This window comes from Zalophus californianus, chromosome 2 (genome assembly GCF_009762305.2).
Source record: "Zalophus californianus isolate mZalCal1 chromosome 2, mZalCal1.pri.v2, whole genome shotgun sequence".
Taxonomy (NCBI): domain Eukaryota; kingdom Metazoa; phylum Chordata; class Mammalia; order Carnivora; family Otariidae; genus Zalophus; species Zalophus californianus.
Genome location: NC_045596.1, coordinates 107,210,626 through 107,228,205, shown reverse-complemented (window position 1 = coordinate 107,228,205; position 17,580 = coordinate 107,210,626). Strand labels below are relative to the sequence as shown.

Sequence of the window (17,580 nt, the reverse complement as noted above, 5' to 3'; positions counted from 1 at the left end):
GCTGTATTATATGCCTGAAACTAATATGACACTGTATGTTAACTATATTGGAATTAAAATTAAAAACTTAATAAAAACAAAAAAATAAAAATACTAGAAATGTTTTAAAGTATGAACATCTGTGTTATTGATAAAAATTTTTAACTAGGGAATAATTAGCAACCTCTGTCCTTTCCTTAGGGAGTAATTAATTTTTTTGTTGTTTCTAAGGTTAATTACCTGTGAATTTCAGTGTTAGATGAACTTTGTTTTCAATAAATATATTCTAAAAATTAAAATTGAATTTTTCTAGTTTCAAAGGAGATTTTAAATACAGTAGGTAATTCTCTTTATTTTAAATATATAGATGCAGGTTCTTGAACTTCAACTACCTTCAACTATCTTCAACTACCTTGAGATGTGTTTATTATAAATAACATTTTCTGCTAATAATTTATACATTAAAGGTTTTCAGGTCTTTCTGATACTATATTTTTTTCCTTTTAGGTTTGTATCATTTTAAAGTAAAATACTTAATCAGTCTTTTCAGATGTACTTTCTAAAGCTTTCTTTTGGTAGCTGTTTTAAAATACAAAATATCTGTAATTTAATGTTAAGATTAATTTTGAATTTAAGGCTTTCAGAGTTATGGTCAAGCTTATGTAAAATGTGCTGAAAACTAAAGCCTCTAATCATCTTGCTTTCATAACCAGCAATTTTATTCAACTCTGTTTATTAACTGGATTAAGTAAGATGTTACCTGAGTTTAAGGGCGCCTGGGTGGCTCAGTTGGTTGAGCGACTGCCTTCGGCTCAGGTCATGATCCTGGAGTCCCGGGATCGAGTCCCACATCGGGCTCCCTGCTCAGCGGGGAGTCTGCTTCTCCCTCTGACCCTCTTCCCTCTCGTGCTCTCTGTCTCTCATTCTCTCTCTCAAATAAATAAAATCTTAAAAAAAAAAAGATGTTACCTGAATTTTGTGAAACACAATGAAGAAAATAATTCTATAATATTTTATATCCCATTTCCTTTTAATTGCCTAGATGAAACCACTGTTATATTTTTTTCCTGAATGGTCTGTTTCATAAATTAATAGGGTATAATATCTGAATTTTACCTTGTTGAATAACTAAAATCTCCTTAGGACAAACTGATTTATGGTTGAATTAATTATGACAAATTTAATGCATTTGAAATTGTTAGATTTTTATTTTCATAGCACAGTATTTAATGGTGATTAACAATTTAATTTTTGAAGTCTACTTAAAAATTAGTTTTATGTAAGGAATTTTTTTTAAAGAATGTTTTTGGTGCTCCAATATTTATTTAGTTTACCTTGAAACAGTGATTATTGTTGGTAAAATGAATTTATATTATTACTGTGTTAACTCTTTTTTCTGAAGGTTGCACAGCGAATTAAAAGATGCTGTTGAAAAGCAACTGGAGTCCTTTCCCTTTGGCACAGACGTGGGAAATGATATATATACAGATGATGAAACAGTTAGGAATCTACGAGAACAATTACAACTAGCCAATCAAGTGAGTGATGTAAATTTTTTTAAACTATATTCTGAATAAACAGAATTTTAAAAATCTGTGTTAATCATTATTTATGAATGATAACAGAATAGCAAAATTAGTACTTACTGATTTCTACAATTTATAAGAACAGTTAACAGGTAACAAAACTTACAATATATACCGTCCCTGGTTGTTAAAAATATAGCTACCAAATGTATATTTTAATTGAATCATAAATCTTTTGACATTTTTATGTCATAAAAATATCTTAATGCCAGGAGTGCCTGTGTGGCTCGGTGGGTTGGGCATCTGACTCGATTTTGGCTCAGGTCATGATCGTGAGATTGAGCCCTGCATCTGGCTCCGTGCTCAGTGAAGTCTGCTTGAGAGTCTCTCTCTCCCTCTCCTGCCCCTCTCCCAGCTGGCTACATGCATGCATGCATGCACTCTCTTTCTCCAAAATAAATAAATAAATCTTTTAAAAAATATATTTTAATGCCCAAGAAAATTTTTAAAGAAAAAAATAATCATCCACTCACTTAAATTTACATTTTTCATTTTTCTGTGTTTTCTTCTGATTCGGTGTTTTCCTCAATTTTCAAAGATTATAGAATTATATTTTTCAAAAATTACACTTCTCTTCTCTGTACTGCTTTTTCTCCTTTTTTCCTCCCTCATAGTAACTGAAATATTTGGGAAGCTATATTATATATATATATTATATATATATATCTCCATCCTGTTTTCAACACTGAAATTTGTGATTGTACATAAGGGAATTTTATTTTAATTTACAGTTTTATATCCTAGGCATCTCATATCTTACATGTATTTGAATCTCTGTTCTGCTTTCTAGCTTTGTGCCTCAGTTTCTTCATTTATAAATGGAGATTACAAATTCCTTATTATGATTTTGATTTTATAGTTATCTATGAAAAATCATTTTTTATACCCTAGAAATTTAGTTTTGGAATTCTTATATTTATGAAAGTGATAATTACCTGATTAAATTAAACTGGATTTAAACAGGTTATATTTACCATGATAAAGGAGCGTGTATTTAACACTGATTTTATTTTTTCATGTGTAAAGGGAAGGAATTTGAAAAAGTAATAGAGGAAAAAAAACGAGAAAGCATGCTCTTTCAAACTTTTCCAACTTTCAGACTCTAGTTTTAGCTCTGTTCAAAATATTATCAAAAAGGATTGATAAATGTTTATACAGAAATAAATGGAAATTAATTAAGACTTATGAAGGCTTTCTAACAGGCTATCAAAAGCTAGTGCACAATATGCAATTCTTGGTACTCTGGAAAAAGATTGTGATAGACCATATGTAAAAGAACCCTCTGTTATATACCTTAAATATATGCAATGATTATTTGTCAATTCTACCTCAATAAAACTGAAAAAAAACTTTTTTTTAAAAGGAAGTGGAATGAAAACTAGATAAGATTTGTAGTTTCAAAAAACAAAACAAAGAACCCTGTCTCTAAAAAGCATCTCTCTGCAGTACTTGTATTGCTATAATTTCCAATGTTAATTTTATTAAAACTTCAAAATTACTTATTAAACCAAATTTGTTCTCTCATTCCTTATCTTTTTCTCCTCCTGCCTTACCCTCTCTTTGCCTTTCTCCTACATCTTGCTCCACCTCATATTATTTCTCTGAAGATTGTCCTATTTTTTTTGCTACATTTTGGATCAGTCACTTCGTAGAAGAAATTGATGAGGTCCAACTCTGAGCAGTCAAAAGGAAAAAGCTGATTGGTTATAAACACAATTTCCCCCAAAATCTATAATTTACTTTGTAAATAAATATAAAATTTTAACTGAATGGGAGTTTAGGCTTCTTATGAAGTGTAAATAATAGAAAATGTTAATAACTCAATAGTATCAAAACAGTAATGTCAAATATTCTACTTATTATTCATATATGTTTACGTATTTTGTTTTTAAGGTGTGATAAAACACATAAAATTATTTTGGTATCCATCACTAAATTGAAAGACCTTTGTCTTATTCATGAAGACTAGTTGAATCCAAACCGAAGAGACAAAAATTAGGTTAAATACAATTTATAGTAAAAAATAAAATAATTATTATGCTTTATCAAAGTAATAAGCATAAAGAAATTGACTATTCAGATATCTTCATTTATTTCATAAGTATTAGATGTCTATTAGATATCAGGCACTGTGCTAATTGTTGAGGATACAATAGAGAGTGTTGGTTCCTGCTTTCGTGGAAAACAAGCTTTTGTTAAAAAAAAAAACTCTCGTCAAACTTCTTGAGTTTGTTCTCTATTTGCTAGCTTTGTGATCTTGGGAAATGTCTTTTTACCTTACCTTCATTTATATATGGAGATTATAATAATTCTTATCTCATGGAGTTCTTATGGTAATTCAGAAATTCCCATAAAGCACATAATGCCTAACACACATGTAAATTAATAAATTTACGTATTATTTTTATCATCATCATTACTGAACAGCAAGATAAAGAATTAAAATTGAGTGCAAAAGGTGCTGGGTAAAGCAAATGTAATGGCCTTGGAAGCTGATAACACTAGTACAATATTGAGTACCTAACTTAATATTTTTAGTTTGGAGTATTTTGTTCTGCTATGATAGTGTGATTTGTAAGAATCTTTCTGGGGGCAGGTTGGCAATAAGAGCCTTAGAAACATTTATATCCTTTGACCAATTAATTAGACTAGGATATCACATAGATTCTAGGAATCTATCCTAAGAAACTGTATGTAAAAATTGATGAATAAATGTTCATTATACTATTATATATGATAATGAAAATTGGAAATAGTTTAAAAATCTAACAATATGGAATCACTTAAATTGGTTTTTCAAATGATGGGTTATACCATTTAAAAATTTTATATTAGTACATTGGTTCTCAATTTTTTTGTGCATTATAATTTCCCAAGGGCTTTTTGAAATAGATTATTATTCTCCTTTCCCAAGGGGAATCTCAAATCTTGAATCTTCTGATTCAAGAAGTCTGGGCTCAATAATTTGTGTTTCTGACGCGTTCTGAGGTAATGCCTGATGGTTTAGTCCTATAAGAACCACTGCTTTAGAGATTCTTGGTTTTCTATTTGTCCAGATGATTCTTACTATCAGGCAGGTTTGTAAAACTACAACCTTTTGAGGTTATGACGTGTCTTTCTGACCATTCTACTGAAAAGAAAATGTTCTTATGGAATTGAAATGAATTGTCCAAGATCATTCAGCCAAAAATCAGCAATTGAATCCAAGTGTTATGGCTCCAGATTTGTTCGTCTACACGTTTTAAAACTATGTAAGTTTTAGGCAAACCTAATTGATGATGTAGAAACCAGGATCATAGTTATTTTGGGGGAATAGTAGTATCTTGAAGAGAGGGGTATCGGGCTTCTAGGTGCTAGTAATAACATGCTCTTTCTTGAACTGTGTGCTGGTTACATAGGTGCAATCGCTTTGTGAAAATTCATGATTTCTGTGTTTTCTGAATACATGGTATACTTCAGTAATAGTTTCCTTAAAACTTATGAACCTCTGTTAACTTTAAATGTATACTCATTATCTTCTTAAAATGCTTATCTTTTCACTACACCTTGTTACCTTCTTACTAAAACAGGGTGGCTTAGTTCTGACCTGGGGGGATTTAAAAGTTTGGGCTTTTGGGGCACCTGGGTGGCGCAGTCAGTTGAGCATCCAACTCTTGGTTTCAGCTTGGGTCATGGTTTCAGGGTGGTGGGATTGAGCCCAGTGTCAAGCCCTACATCGGGCTCTGCACTGAGTGGGGAGTCTGCTTAAGATTATCTCTCCCTCTCCTGCTGCCCCTCCCCACCCCTCTCTCTCTCTCTCTGTCTCTCTCAAATAAATAAATAAATAAATCTTTAAAAGTTTGGGATTTAGAAACAAAGAGGTAAATGTTTCCTCCTGACTCTGTCAACAACTTGCTGAGGAACCCTCAGCAAATGGCCAAAACCTGCTCCACTCTTCTTTTTAGACAATAAAAAGAGAATAATGCTCTTTACCTACTAGCTTAGCATTTCTTACCCTTTTTGGTTTCAGGACCCCTCTCCCGGATGCTTAAAAATTATTGCTGACCTCGAAGAATTCTCTTTTTGTGGATTATATATCTATCAGTATTTGTCATATTATAGATTAAAACTGAGAGTTTTTTAAGAACAAATGGAAGCATAAGAACACATTCCAATACCCATCAGAGAGATGACATCACATCATATAAACTTTGGAAAACTTCAGTGTACACTCATGAGAAGATGAGCGTGAAAAAGGCAAATAATGTCTTCATATTATAATGAACAAAATTTTGACTTCAGGAGTCTCTATATCACACTTTGAGACTTGCTGTGTTGAAAGAATAGTTAATGATGTGAGAAAACTCTGATTATAAAATGCCAAGTGAAAATAATACGGTACAAATAGTACACTGTATGATTCCCAGTTTTGTTAACAGAAATACAAACTTCTTTTCCAAAATCACATTTAAAAACATGAATACATCCAAAATGTATAAAGATGCTTATACCCAGACACTAGCAGTATTTACTGTCAGGTGGTAAAATTACAGGTAATTCTTGTTTTCTGTTTTGCTGTCTTTTCCCAACTTTCTATAACATTTATTACTTTTACAATCTGAAAAAAATCTTGTACTTTATCAGGGGCAATTATCTTTAGTAATTTCCAAGGCTTATATTTTCTTATAGAACAAAGATAGTGCTTTAAATCCATATCTCTGATTTAAGAGTTAAATTTTAGCTATGAAATCTGAATAAAAAGAAAATTTCAACATAAGGCATTTTCATCTTTAGGTTTATTCTCTGAAATGCTTTTTTTTGTTGCTTTATTTGATTTTGGTGTTTTTGTTGTTTGGGTTTTTTAGAGGGAAAGAGAGGGAGAGGAAGAGGGAGGGAGAGAGAATCTTGGGCAGGCATCATGCTCAGCACAGAGCCCAATGCGGGGCTCTGTCTTACATCCCTGAGATCATGGCCTGAGCCAAAATCAAAGGTCAGGTGCTTTATCAGCTGAGCTCCCCTTCTCTGAATTGTTATTAATACAAGTATATAGCATCAGAAATATTACAACTATACCATCTTTACACAAGTTCCATTTTTATTTTTGTGACTTTATATACAAGGATTCATTCTGTAAAAGAGTATGATTCATTTGTACTATGCAATAGCCTGCTAATAATTTAATGAATTCTTGATTCTTTTTGTTTTATAGGAAAAAACTCAGGCTGTGGAACTCTGGCAGACTGTTTCTCAGGAGCTGGACAGACTTCAGAGACTTTACCAGGAACATATGACTGAGGCCCAGATTCATGTAGTTGAAAGTCAAAAACAAAAGGTAATCTTGGATTTCATGGTTTTCTTGTATATCAGTTTTCATGTAAATCTTCATTCTGAGAAACTCTGTTTTGAAGAGGAATGCCTAAGTGTCTACTGTGTTATGTATGTATGTAGATCTTTGCTGGTTAGAAATTTCTTGGACAGTTAAAGCAATGCCTAGTATACATTAGGTTTTATAATGTGATTATCAATGAAAGCTATATTTAGTTCTAAGAAGCAGCTATATGATGATTCTGTATAAATGGACCCCCAAAGCTTCTATATTGGCCTATGACAGGAACTATTCATTAGATTATGGCCAGTGAAGAAACCTGCTCAAATATAATGACAACACCATGTGAAGAGAAAATGTTAACACTCTTAAAGTTACCTCTAAAATAGATGTCAAGCGGGGGCGCCTGGGTGGCTCAGCCATTAAGCGTCTGCCTTCAGCTCAGGTCATGGTCCCAGGATCCTGGGATTGAGCCCCACGTCGGTCTCCCTGCTCAGCGGGAAGCCTGCTTCTCCCTCTCCCACTTCCCATGCTTGTGTTCCCTCTCTCGCTCACCTTCTCTGTCAAATAAATAAATAAAATCTTAAAAATAAAATAAAATAGATGTCAAGTGTATTTAGCATAAATTAATCAGAATAGAATTTTACAATAGGAAGAGATCTTATTGGTTATTAAGGCATTCTTTCTATTCAGAGCTGGAATGATTTTTGTATTCTTTCAAAGTGGACATCTAAGCTTTTGCTGTAAACCTCTGTTGACAAGAACTTATTATCTCCGAAGACGATCCATTCCATTGAAAAACCTGCCTCCTTGATCCTTCCATTGGTTCTTTTTCTGCTGTGAACATTGAAAACTATGGAGTATTCCAAATTCTGATTCCTTTTCTATGGATTTTGAGAAGGCAGATGTTTAAATACATTGGTTATCACTCCTTACTTCAATTCTCATTTATGGACTTCTCAAATTCCAGTTTATGAATGTTCCTATTACTGTCATCATAATTGGGAATTTCTACCTAAAGGAGTCATAATAATACTTACATGACACTTTGCAGTTTACAAAATGATTTTTCTATATATGCTCTGGTTTGAAAATAACCTATATGTAGTCTGGGCAAGACCTTTACCTCTGAGGGAGGGGAAATGGGGAGAATGGACAAAATGGGTGAAGGGGAGTGAGTAGGAAATATAGGCTTCCAGATATTGAATGATATAAGTCATGGGAATAAGAGGCATAATAATATAGGGAATATAGTCAATGATATTGTAATAGCATTGTATGGTGACAGATGGTAGCTACACTAGCAGTGAGTCATAGCGTAATGTATAGAGAAGTTGAATCACTATGTTGTACACTTAAAGCTAATGTAACATTGTATGTCAACTATACTCAAATTTAAAAGTTTTTTTAAAAATACATACACGGCATTTTATCAAAAAGAAAAGGCTTTTACCTGTGAGATCTAAGAAACTATTTCTAAAAAAATGTAAGTTCTTTGAGGCTGTTTCCCCATTTAGATCAATCAACTAAGTCCTGTGGTATTTTTTTCACCTTTATTGTACTTTAACTATGCAGTTAGGTTTTTTTGTACAAGCCTTTACAAATAATACTTTGTCCTTATTTCTCCAGTTATGTCAGTCTTTAATTCTGTCATCCAACATATTAATAGCCCCTTCCAGCTTTGTGTCACCTGCACATACAGTGCTTAGTAAGATCATAACAGATAATCACACAGTCTGAAACTTGGGCTTTCAAGCTATGAGAATTTTAAGAAGGGGAGAGAGAAACAATAATTTCTGTGCCAGGGTTTATATTGTAGTTTTTGAGTCAGTTTGAATGTAGTTTTTCAATATTGTACAATGTCTCTCCAGCATGTCTATTTACTAATAGAGTGATTTCTAGAAATAATGGCCTTACATAAAACATAAATAGCCACATTTGTTTCTACATTGTCACCTTATTTAATTTTGTAGTCATTTAAAAAAAATTATCTTATTTCTTCAACTGTTAATTCACACAATAACAGAAGACAACTAAATTCATCTAGACTTAGGCATAATGATTTTAGACTTGATTTTAGGTTAATTTTACATATGGGTTGTAAACAGAATGCTATTTATACACACCTCTACCTTCCTACTGTAGGATCAATTGACCAATTTTCAACAATTGACCAGGCAACTTCATGTAACTAATGAGAACATAGAAATGGTAAGTGAAAATATCCATTTAGTGTACTTGTTGATATAAACAAGAAATTGTGACTTTAATATTTATTTATGCTAATAAAAATCAATAACAATAAAGCCCATGTATGTGAAATGAAAATAGGTAGGTGGTACTCTTTTCTCTTTATCTGTCTTTTCCTTTCACATTCGATAGCATGACAATGTTCACAATACTTACTAGAGATCTAAAGCTAACATTTTTCTGAAATATCACCTAATCTATTAGTAATCTTAGGGTGCTTGGTAGGATCTCGAGAGTAATCTAGACTGTGAGCTTCTCAAGAGTAGAACTCATGCTTTATTCTTAGTATTTCATTTAGTATGCTGGTAGGTATATAATAAGAATTGTGGAACTGTTAAATGAATAGCCCAGTTTCTTAAAAGTAATAGGACATTAAGAATCATTTGTTAGTTGACTGGACATCAGTATTAATTGGTACATCTAAATTTCCCTTTAATTTTTTTCTAAAAGAAATGTAATAATTAGCCTTCCTAGTTCTGCTCTTTACCTTTTTTCTCCTCTCACTTTTCTTTTTTTCTTTTCTCTCCTTTTCTTTTCCTTTCTTTTTGGCATTTTATTTTACCTCATTGTTGAGTAATACAATTATGACATCCCAGGTAATTCCTCTCTTTCCTTTCTTCATTTTGCTTAGTAACTCTGCTAATTCTTGTTCGTACCTAATGAAAATGTCTTTGTTTAAGAGTGGAGTTGTGCCATCAAAAGTACGTTATCCAATTTTTTTCTATTTTTCCAAAATTTTCTCCTTTAACCATGTAAAAAATTATTAAATTTCACTTGTTACTTCTAATCACTTAAAATTTTTGATAATATACTTCTTAGACATTTTAAATAGTATTAAAGTACTCCAAAACAAAATGACTGATATCCATAATTAAATCATATTTCTGCATGAAGTTAATAGCTTAACCTCATATCACAATTATTCGTTCTTTCAGTATATCTCTTAGAATTGCAGGGCTTATATAATCCTTTGGTATCTTATACCATAGAGCTCCTATTTGGATATAAGCCACCCCAAATCATTCTGATGAAAGTCAGGGGAAATGAATATTTGAGTATTCATAGGAAAAAAATTAAAAATTTCTAAGGGACAAGAATTCACAGATTTTAGCCAAAACTAAGAATAGGAAGTGATGGGTACAATAAGAGTGATAAAGAAGTGACAGGATGGATGAAAGAGTCGTGTTGTAAAGAAAAAGAGACTTTGCGGGTGGTTAAAATAAAGGAATATGGTAAGAGAAATTTTAAAACTTAAGCTTTTTTTTTTTTAAAAGATTTTATCCAGGGCGCCTGGGTGGCTCAGTTGGTTAAGCGACTGCCTTCGGCTCAGGTCATGATCCTGGAGTCCCGGGATCGAGTCCCGCATCGGGCTCCCTGCTCGGCTGGGAGTCCGCTTCTCCCTCTGACCCTCTTCCCTCTCGTGCTCTCTCTCTCATTCTCTCTCTCTCAAATAAATAAATAAAATCTTAAAAAAAAAAAAGATTTTATCCATTTATTTGACAGAGAGAGAGACAGTGAGAGAGGGAGGACAAGCAGGTGGGGTGGGAGAAGCAGGCTTCCCGTGGAGCAGGGAGCCCAATGTGGGGCTCGATCCCAGGACCCTGGGATCATGACCTGAGCCGAAGGCAGACGTTTAATGACTGAGCCACCCAGGCGCCCCAAAATTTAAGCATTTTTTCAAGTACTTACTGGGTATCAAACAAGACTGCTAAATGTGAAGGGACATAGTTAAGTGATTATAAAGATCTTGTGCATCTCAAAGAGCATTCAGAGAATAGTCGCAGGAGCAAGTTTGAGTCAAAATCAAACTTGAAGAAAAGTACTCATTAAAAAGTTTTCTGATTTCACGAATAAGCTGATTAAGTGAATAGGTCCCTATAGATGTACAATCATTTGATGAGTACACAGAAGTAAATATCCTTCATGACCATTGCACATTTGTAACCTACAGAAGGTAGAATCCCCTGATGTGAATGGTACATGAAAGTACAAGTTTATTTACTATGGCTATAGATACAATGGGATTTTACATTTCCTAGAGATTATCTTTACTGAAATCATATTCTTTTTTGAATATGATCTATAAAATTATTATATATTATATATATATAATATGAATTATAAAATTATAAAATTATCAATCTCTATAAAATTATTCAAAAATATTTTCTTTTCTTTTTTTAATTTATTTTTTTTGATGTAGTGTTCCATGATTCATTGTTTGCATATAACACCCAGTGCTCCATTCAATACGTGCCCTCTTTAATACCCATCACCAGGCTAACCCATCCTCCCACCCCCCTTCCCTCTAGAACCCTGTTTGTTTCTTAGAGTCCATAGTCTGTCATGGTTCATCTCCCCCTCTGATTTCTCCCCCTTCATTTTTCCCTGCCTACTATCTTCTTTTTTTTTTTTTTTTTTTTAACATATAAGGTATTATTTGTTTCAGAGGTACAGGTCTGTGATATACCAGTCTGAACATGCCCGATCTCATCTGATGTCAAAAATATTTTCTGGGCGCCTGGGTGGCTCAGTCGTTAAGCGTCTGCCCTCGGCTCAGGTCATGATCCCAGGGTCCTGGGATCGAGTCCCACATCGGGCTCCCTCCTCAGCAGGAAGCCTGCTTCTCCCTCTCCCACTCCCCCTGCTTGTGTTCCTGCTCTCGCTGTCTCTGTCAAATAAATAAATAAAATCTTTAAAAATATATATATTTTCTGATTGCATATTAAGTTCCTTTCACTGTTAAAGATTCTCTAGTTGCAAGAGAAATGTGCATCTATCCACAAACTCCTGTCCTACTTGGTAAGACAGGGATGATATATGAAGTAATCACGATCAGTGATTGAAAGGGATGCTTCCCTGGACCTTTCTGAATCTCCAAATTCTAGAATATTAATATAGCATATAATTTTCTTTGTAATGACAGAGAACACCATATTCAGATGCAGTTGTTGAGCTCTACTAGGCTTGCTAACAAGTTAGTTCCCAACACTAGCTTTTTTAAAATTCACAATTCCAATTTATACTTTCCCTAATCACCCTACGTCATTTACCTTTAAGGTGCTCCCAAATGGTAAAAGACACAAGCATTAATTATGTTAGAGCCAGGACAGTGTATATAATAAAACGTTAACAGTACATTACAGACATAAAAGAATTCAGAGTTGTGAATCGTTTTGGACTGAAGTCATTGATAGTTTCACAGGAGAATTTGAAACGATATTAAAGGTCATCTATTTCCTCAAATGATATAGGCATCCTTTTATTAAATGCTTTTCAGTTAGATGATCATTAGCCTCTGCTTTAACTATTACCTGTAAGAGATTTATCACTTCCTCAAAGAGTCTGTTCCTTTGAATTCTGATTATTAGAAAGCTAAAATCTGGGGCCCCTGGGTGGCTCAGTTGGTTAATTGTCTGCCTTCCACTCAGGTCATGATTTCAGGGTCCTGGGACATAGCCATGCATCAGGCTCTCTGCTCAGCAGGGAGTCTGCTTCTCCCTCTGCCCCTTACCCCCACTCATGCTCTCTCTCTCTCATAAATAAAATCTTAAAAAAAAAAAAAAGAAAGCTAAAATCTTGTTAAATTTCCTCCCATTGATACATGGTTTTATCTTTTGGAGTAACAGAACAAGCTCACGTCTTCAAATCAACCCTTTAGTTTATTTGCATGCAAGCATTATGTCTTTCCTGATTCATGCCCAGTGTTGCACCCAATTTTTTTTTAAACTATTCTGGTATGGTATAATTTACCTGCCTCTCATTATTCTGGCCTTCTTTCCCTGCATGTGGTAGTCGGTCTTTTAAATTGTGGTCTGTGAGGGGCACCTGGGTGGCTCAGTCGTTAAGCGTCTGTCTTCGGCTCAGGTCATGAGATCGAGCCCCTCATCGGGCTCCCTGCTCGGTGGGAAGCCTGCTTCTCCCTCTCCCACTGCCCCTGCTTGTGTTCCCTCTCTCGCTGTCTCTCTCTGTGTCAAATAAATAAATAAAATATTTTTAATTAATTAATTAATTAAATTGTGGTCTGTGAATTGAACACTAAATTCTGGTCTGCAATAGTCTGCTTCCCAAAATAAAGATAAAAATGCAGTCTTCAGGCTCTCTTTATGTTTCATTGGAGGCACTCATTCATTTATTCCTTAAAGGTGTAAGTACTTAGAATGCATTAAATCATGTGCCAGTCACTGGAAATTCTGGGAGAAGGTAGTCTTCAAAGTATTGTAGCTATGAACTTTAAATTTACTGTTTGAATATAATGCAACATGCATTGTAAAAGTGCATATAAAGTTTTATCAAAGTGCAGAAAGGAAACAATTATTTCTGTCTTAAAGTGAATGGATGATGGCAGAATCAAATTACAATTCCAGAGGGAAATAAAATAGTATATTAAAAATATGAAGCCCTGGGGTGCCTGGGTGGCTCAGTTGGTTAAGCGACTGCCTTCGGCTCAGGTCATGATCCTGGAGTCCCGGGATTGAGTCCCACATCGGGCTCCCTGCTCAGCAGGGAGTCTGCTTCTCCCTCTGACCCTCTTCCCTCTCGTGCTCTGTATCTCTCATTCTCTCTCTCTCTCAAATAAATAAATATTTAAAAAAAATATGAAGTCCATAAGATTGGATAGAGTATGAGAGAAGCACATTGAAAACTGCTTCCGGGAGAGGCAGCTGGAAAGATGTATGCATGATCTGTTGGGATAGGAAAAAACTGAAATCAAGGCTGTCGATTAGGAGGTAACTATAGTCTAAATAACATTGCCCATAGGCATATAGATAAAGATAAGGATAAGGAATTTGTGCCTTCATGGTAAAATCATCACTTAGAGAAGAAAATCAATTCCCTTAGAAAAATTTTTTCTACACTTTGAAGTCTGCTTCAGTATCTTCTGTTAGGTTCCTTCTCAGGTTAAGCCTGAGAAAAGCATTCTAATGCATGTCATTTATTTAGGAGATAATACCAAGGAGCAGCCAAAGGGTTTCTACAATCATGCAAATTAATACCTTGGGTAACTGAAACTTAATCCTACCAGTGGATTCTGGAAGCCAGTGTAGAACAGGCGCAGACTTATTCCACCGCAGGGCATGGGAGGACTTTGGGAAATTCACATACCAGTTCTCTTAAGTCATTGTTATCCAGCTCTTCCAGAGCAGGCTGGGGACATGAATTCTATAGCACCTGTCATCTTCTGTGCAGTTAGGTAAACAAATTCTGGCACTAACCATAGTTAGTGCAGACTCCACAAGTTACTAGCATAATCCCCAACAAGACTACCTGCTCTAAGACACTAAGTGGGACAGGCTTGAATGGCCAAGGAAAACCATAAGACATCAAAAAGCAGATGCAGGTGGTTTGAAGTGAAGCAGGCGTCCACTGGAGTAGTAAAGTGAAGGCAAGGAAGGATTGCCAAGGTTTTATTTTACTGTCAAAAACTCTGATCATTATCATGACTCTGTTTTTTTCTACTTATATGCCCTACCGTTAATCCTTAAAGATGTAGTTTTAAGTGTTCTAATACTGAATGTTTCTATTTTTTTCTTGTGGCAGACTAACCAACACTTTCTGAAAACAGTAACTGAACAAAATGTGGAAATTGAGCGACTCCGAAAACAACTTAGGTATTTTCAAAAATGAATTTTGTTATTTTATTAATAATTATTTTTCTTCAGAGTAAGTGATGATGCCATAATTTTTCCATGAGCATTTTTTTTCTTCCCTTTTAAGCCTCTGTCAATAGCTTTCTATATGTATGATCTGTTAGTACCAGAAAAGGCTGAAATCAAGATGGTTAGGAGGAGACAACTATATGTATGTGAAGGGATGTTCCATGAAGGTAAAACCAGTGCTTATGGAGGAAAATCAGTTGTCTTAGAAATATTTTTTCTGCACATATCTTTTATTCCCCAATAAGCAGACCCTGAGAAAACGGTGTCAAATCATGTAGTTTATTTAAATGTAATACCAGGGAGCACCAGTAGAGGAGTGGGGAAGTGAGACAGGGAAAAAGACAAAGCCAATAGAGGGTTTTTAAAAATCTGGCAGGTTAATACTGTACATATTTATTGTGGCCCAGTGGTTTAATAATCATTGCATTGACTTCACAGGAAAAACTTTTTTACTTTTTGTTCCCCTTATTCATAATACCTAAAATTCACAAGTATAGTCATAATAGGGTTTTGCTCTATGATGCAGTCATTTAGAAATATCTTTAAATTGTAATATAAATCAACATTTTATAAAAAATGTAAGTTTCTGTTTGTTAAATGAACCTTGCTATTTATTTTTTGTACCATCCTGTATTTTGCCCCACAAAATATTTTGCTTTTTTAAAAAAAGAATTTATTTAAATTAATTTAATTTAATTATCAACAATTAAATTTTAATTTAATTTAAATAAATTTACTTTCTTTTCCCCTAGACATTTCTACTTGTGGGCTCTTATTTGGTCATCCTTATTTCTTTAGATGTTACTGATTTTACAGCTTAAAGTAGAATGACTTACTTAATTGCAAGATTTTATTCTTTTTTTCAAGATGGAAGTTGGTCTTTTTAATTATAAAAGTAATATAAGTCCATTATAGAAAACTCTAGGGAGTATAAAAGTATAACAAGTTGCAGTGCAGTTCTGGCACTAACCATAGTTAGTCCAGACTCCACAAGTTACTAGCATAATCCCCAACAAGACTACCCTCACTAAGATACAAGTTTAGGGATCCCCAGGCCACCCACACCCCTCACCAATTGGCTGTAAATGCAAGTGTTCCCACTAACTACCCAGGCTCAGTAATTCTCTAAAATGGCTCAGGGAACTCAGAAAAGCACTGTACTTATGATTAGTTTTATTTTAAAGGTCACAGATCAGAACCAGCCAAAAGAAGAAACCCATTGAGTGAGATCTAGGAAGGTCTCAAAATTTGAACTTTCATGTCCTCTGGACATGGAACCAGGGAGCATCACCCTCCTGGCATATCACTATGTTCATCAACTAGGAAGCTCAGCTAAGACTTGGTGTCCAGAGATTTTATTGGATTTTTATTATGTGCATATGATTTATGTTAAATGTAAATAAATTTACTTTTTAATATTTTTGAAATGACTGCATCATAGAACAAAACTTTGACTATACTTCTGAAATTTAAGTACTTTAACTGATTGAATCATTGGCCACTTGATTGAACTCAATCTCCAGTCTCCCTCCCCTCCCTGGAGGTCAGGAAGTTGGGCCTGTATCATATGGCTCAAAGCTCCAACTTTCTAATTACATGGTTGCTCTTTCCAGCATGGCCCAGCTCCCATTCTGAAACTATCTAGGGTCCTACCTTGAGTCACTTCATTAGCATAAACTCAGATGTGTCCCAACGACCTACTGTAAATAAAAAAGATACTGCTACTATGGAGGGAGAGGGGGTAGTGAAGGGCTTGCAGTTTTAAATAGAGTATTCAGAATATCTCACTGAGCAGTTGAGATTTGAACAAAGACTTGAAGGATGTGAACAGATTATCCATACAATACAGGGAAAGTGTTCCAAGTGTAGAACTTGCCATTGCATAGTTGGAAACGTGCCTAAGGAACAGCAAAGAAGCTGGATGTCTCTGTGATCTATTGCTGAGTAGCAAACCATTCCAATACTTTGTGACTCAAAACAATAACCCATTTAGTTTATGATATGGGGGGGACAATAGAGCAGTTTTCCGGTCTGGGCTTACTGGGCTGTATCTACTGGACTTGCCTATGTGTCTCTAGTCAGATGGTTGGTCTGCTAACAGTTAGTGTAGTAGTTGGCAGTGGATGATAAACCTGTCTGGCAATTGGCAGTTTCTTCACCAGGACAACAAAGAAAATCTTACTTCTTCACTTGGTCATGCAGGGTTCCTAAAGATAGTAAGAGAGCAAATCCCAATGTACAAATACTTTTCAAGCCTCTCTTGAGTTATATTTGTTAATTACTCCTGGCAAAGCACCTCACCAGGTCAACCCAAATTCAAAGGATAGGGAAATAGATACCCCTCTTGATGGGAAGATTTTCAACATCATGTTACAAAGATGTGGATGTACAGTAGGAAGAATTTGGGGCCATTTTTTATACTCTCTCTCACTAGTATACAGAGTATACTGGAACAGAGTAAACAAGGAGGAGAACAGTAAGAGATAAAGTCAGAAATGTTTTGGAGAGTGGAAGACAAGGTCATATGGGGCCTTATAGGCTGTTGTGAGGACAATGGTTTTTTGTTCGTTTTTTAGGAATGGTTTTTAATAGGAGATTGATATGATCTGACTTATATTTTAATCGATTGATCATTCTGACTGCCATATTGAAAATAGACTGTAATGAGGCAAAAATGGAAGCAAGGAGACCAGTGAGGAAGCTATTACAGTAACCCAGGCAAAAAATCACGTTGAGTAGGACTGTGGTGGTAACGGTGGGAGATGGTTAAGACATGGTCAGGTTCTGGATATTAATGTTT

General features: G+C 34.6%; 1 protein-coding gene across 1 annotated transcript in view; it reads left to right on the top strand.

Annotated features, from left to right (window-relative positions):
- The window catches only part of SCLT1 (sodium channel and clathrin linker 1), a 184,626-nt gene that overhangs the window by 47,511 nt on the left and 119,535 nt on the right, over positions 1–17,580 (top strand). The window contains 4 exon segments of the mRNA XM_027600311.2: positions 1,382–1,517; positions 6,754–6,876; positions 9,016–9,081; positions 14,662–14,732. Coding sequence (XP_027456112.2) covers positions 1,382–1,517; positions 6,754–6,876; positions 9,016–9,081; positions 14,662–14,732 — 396 coding nt within the window.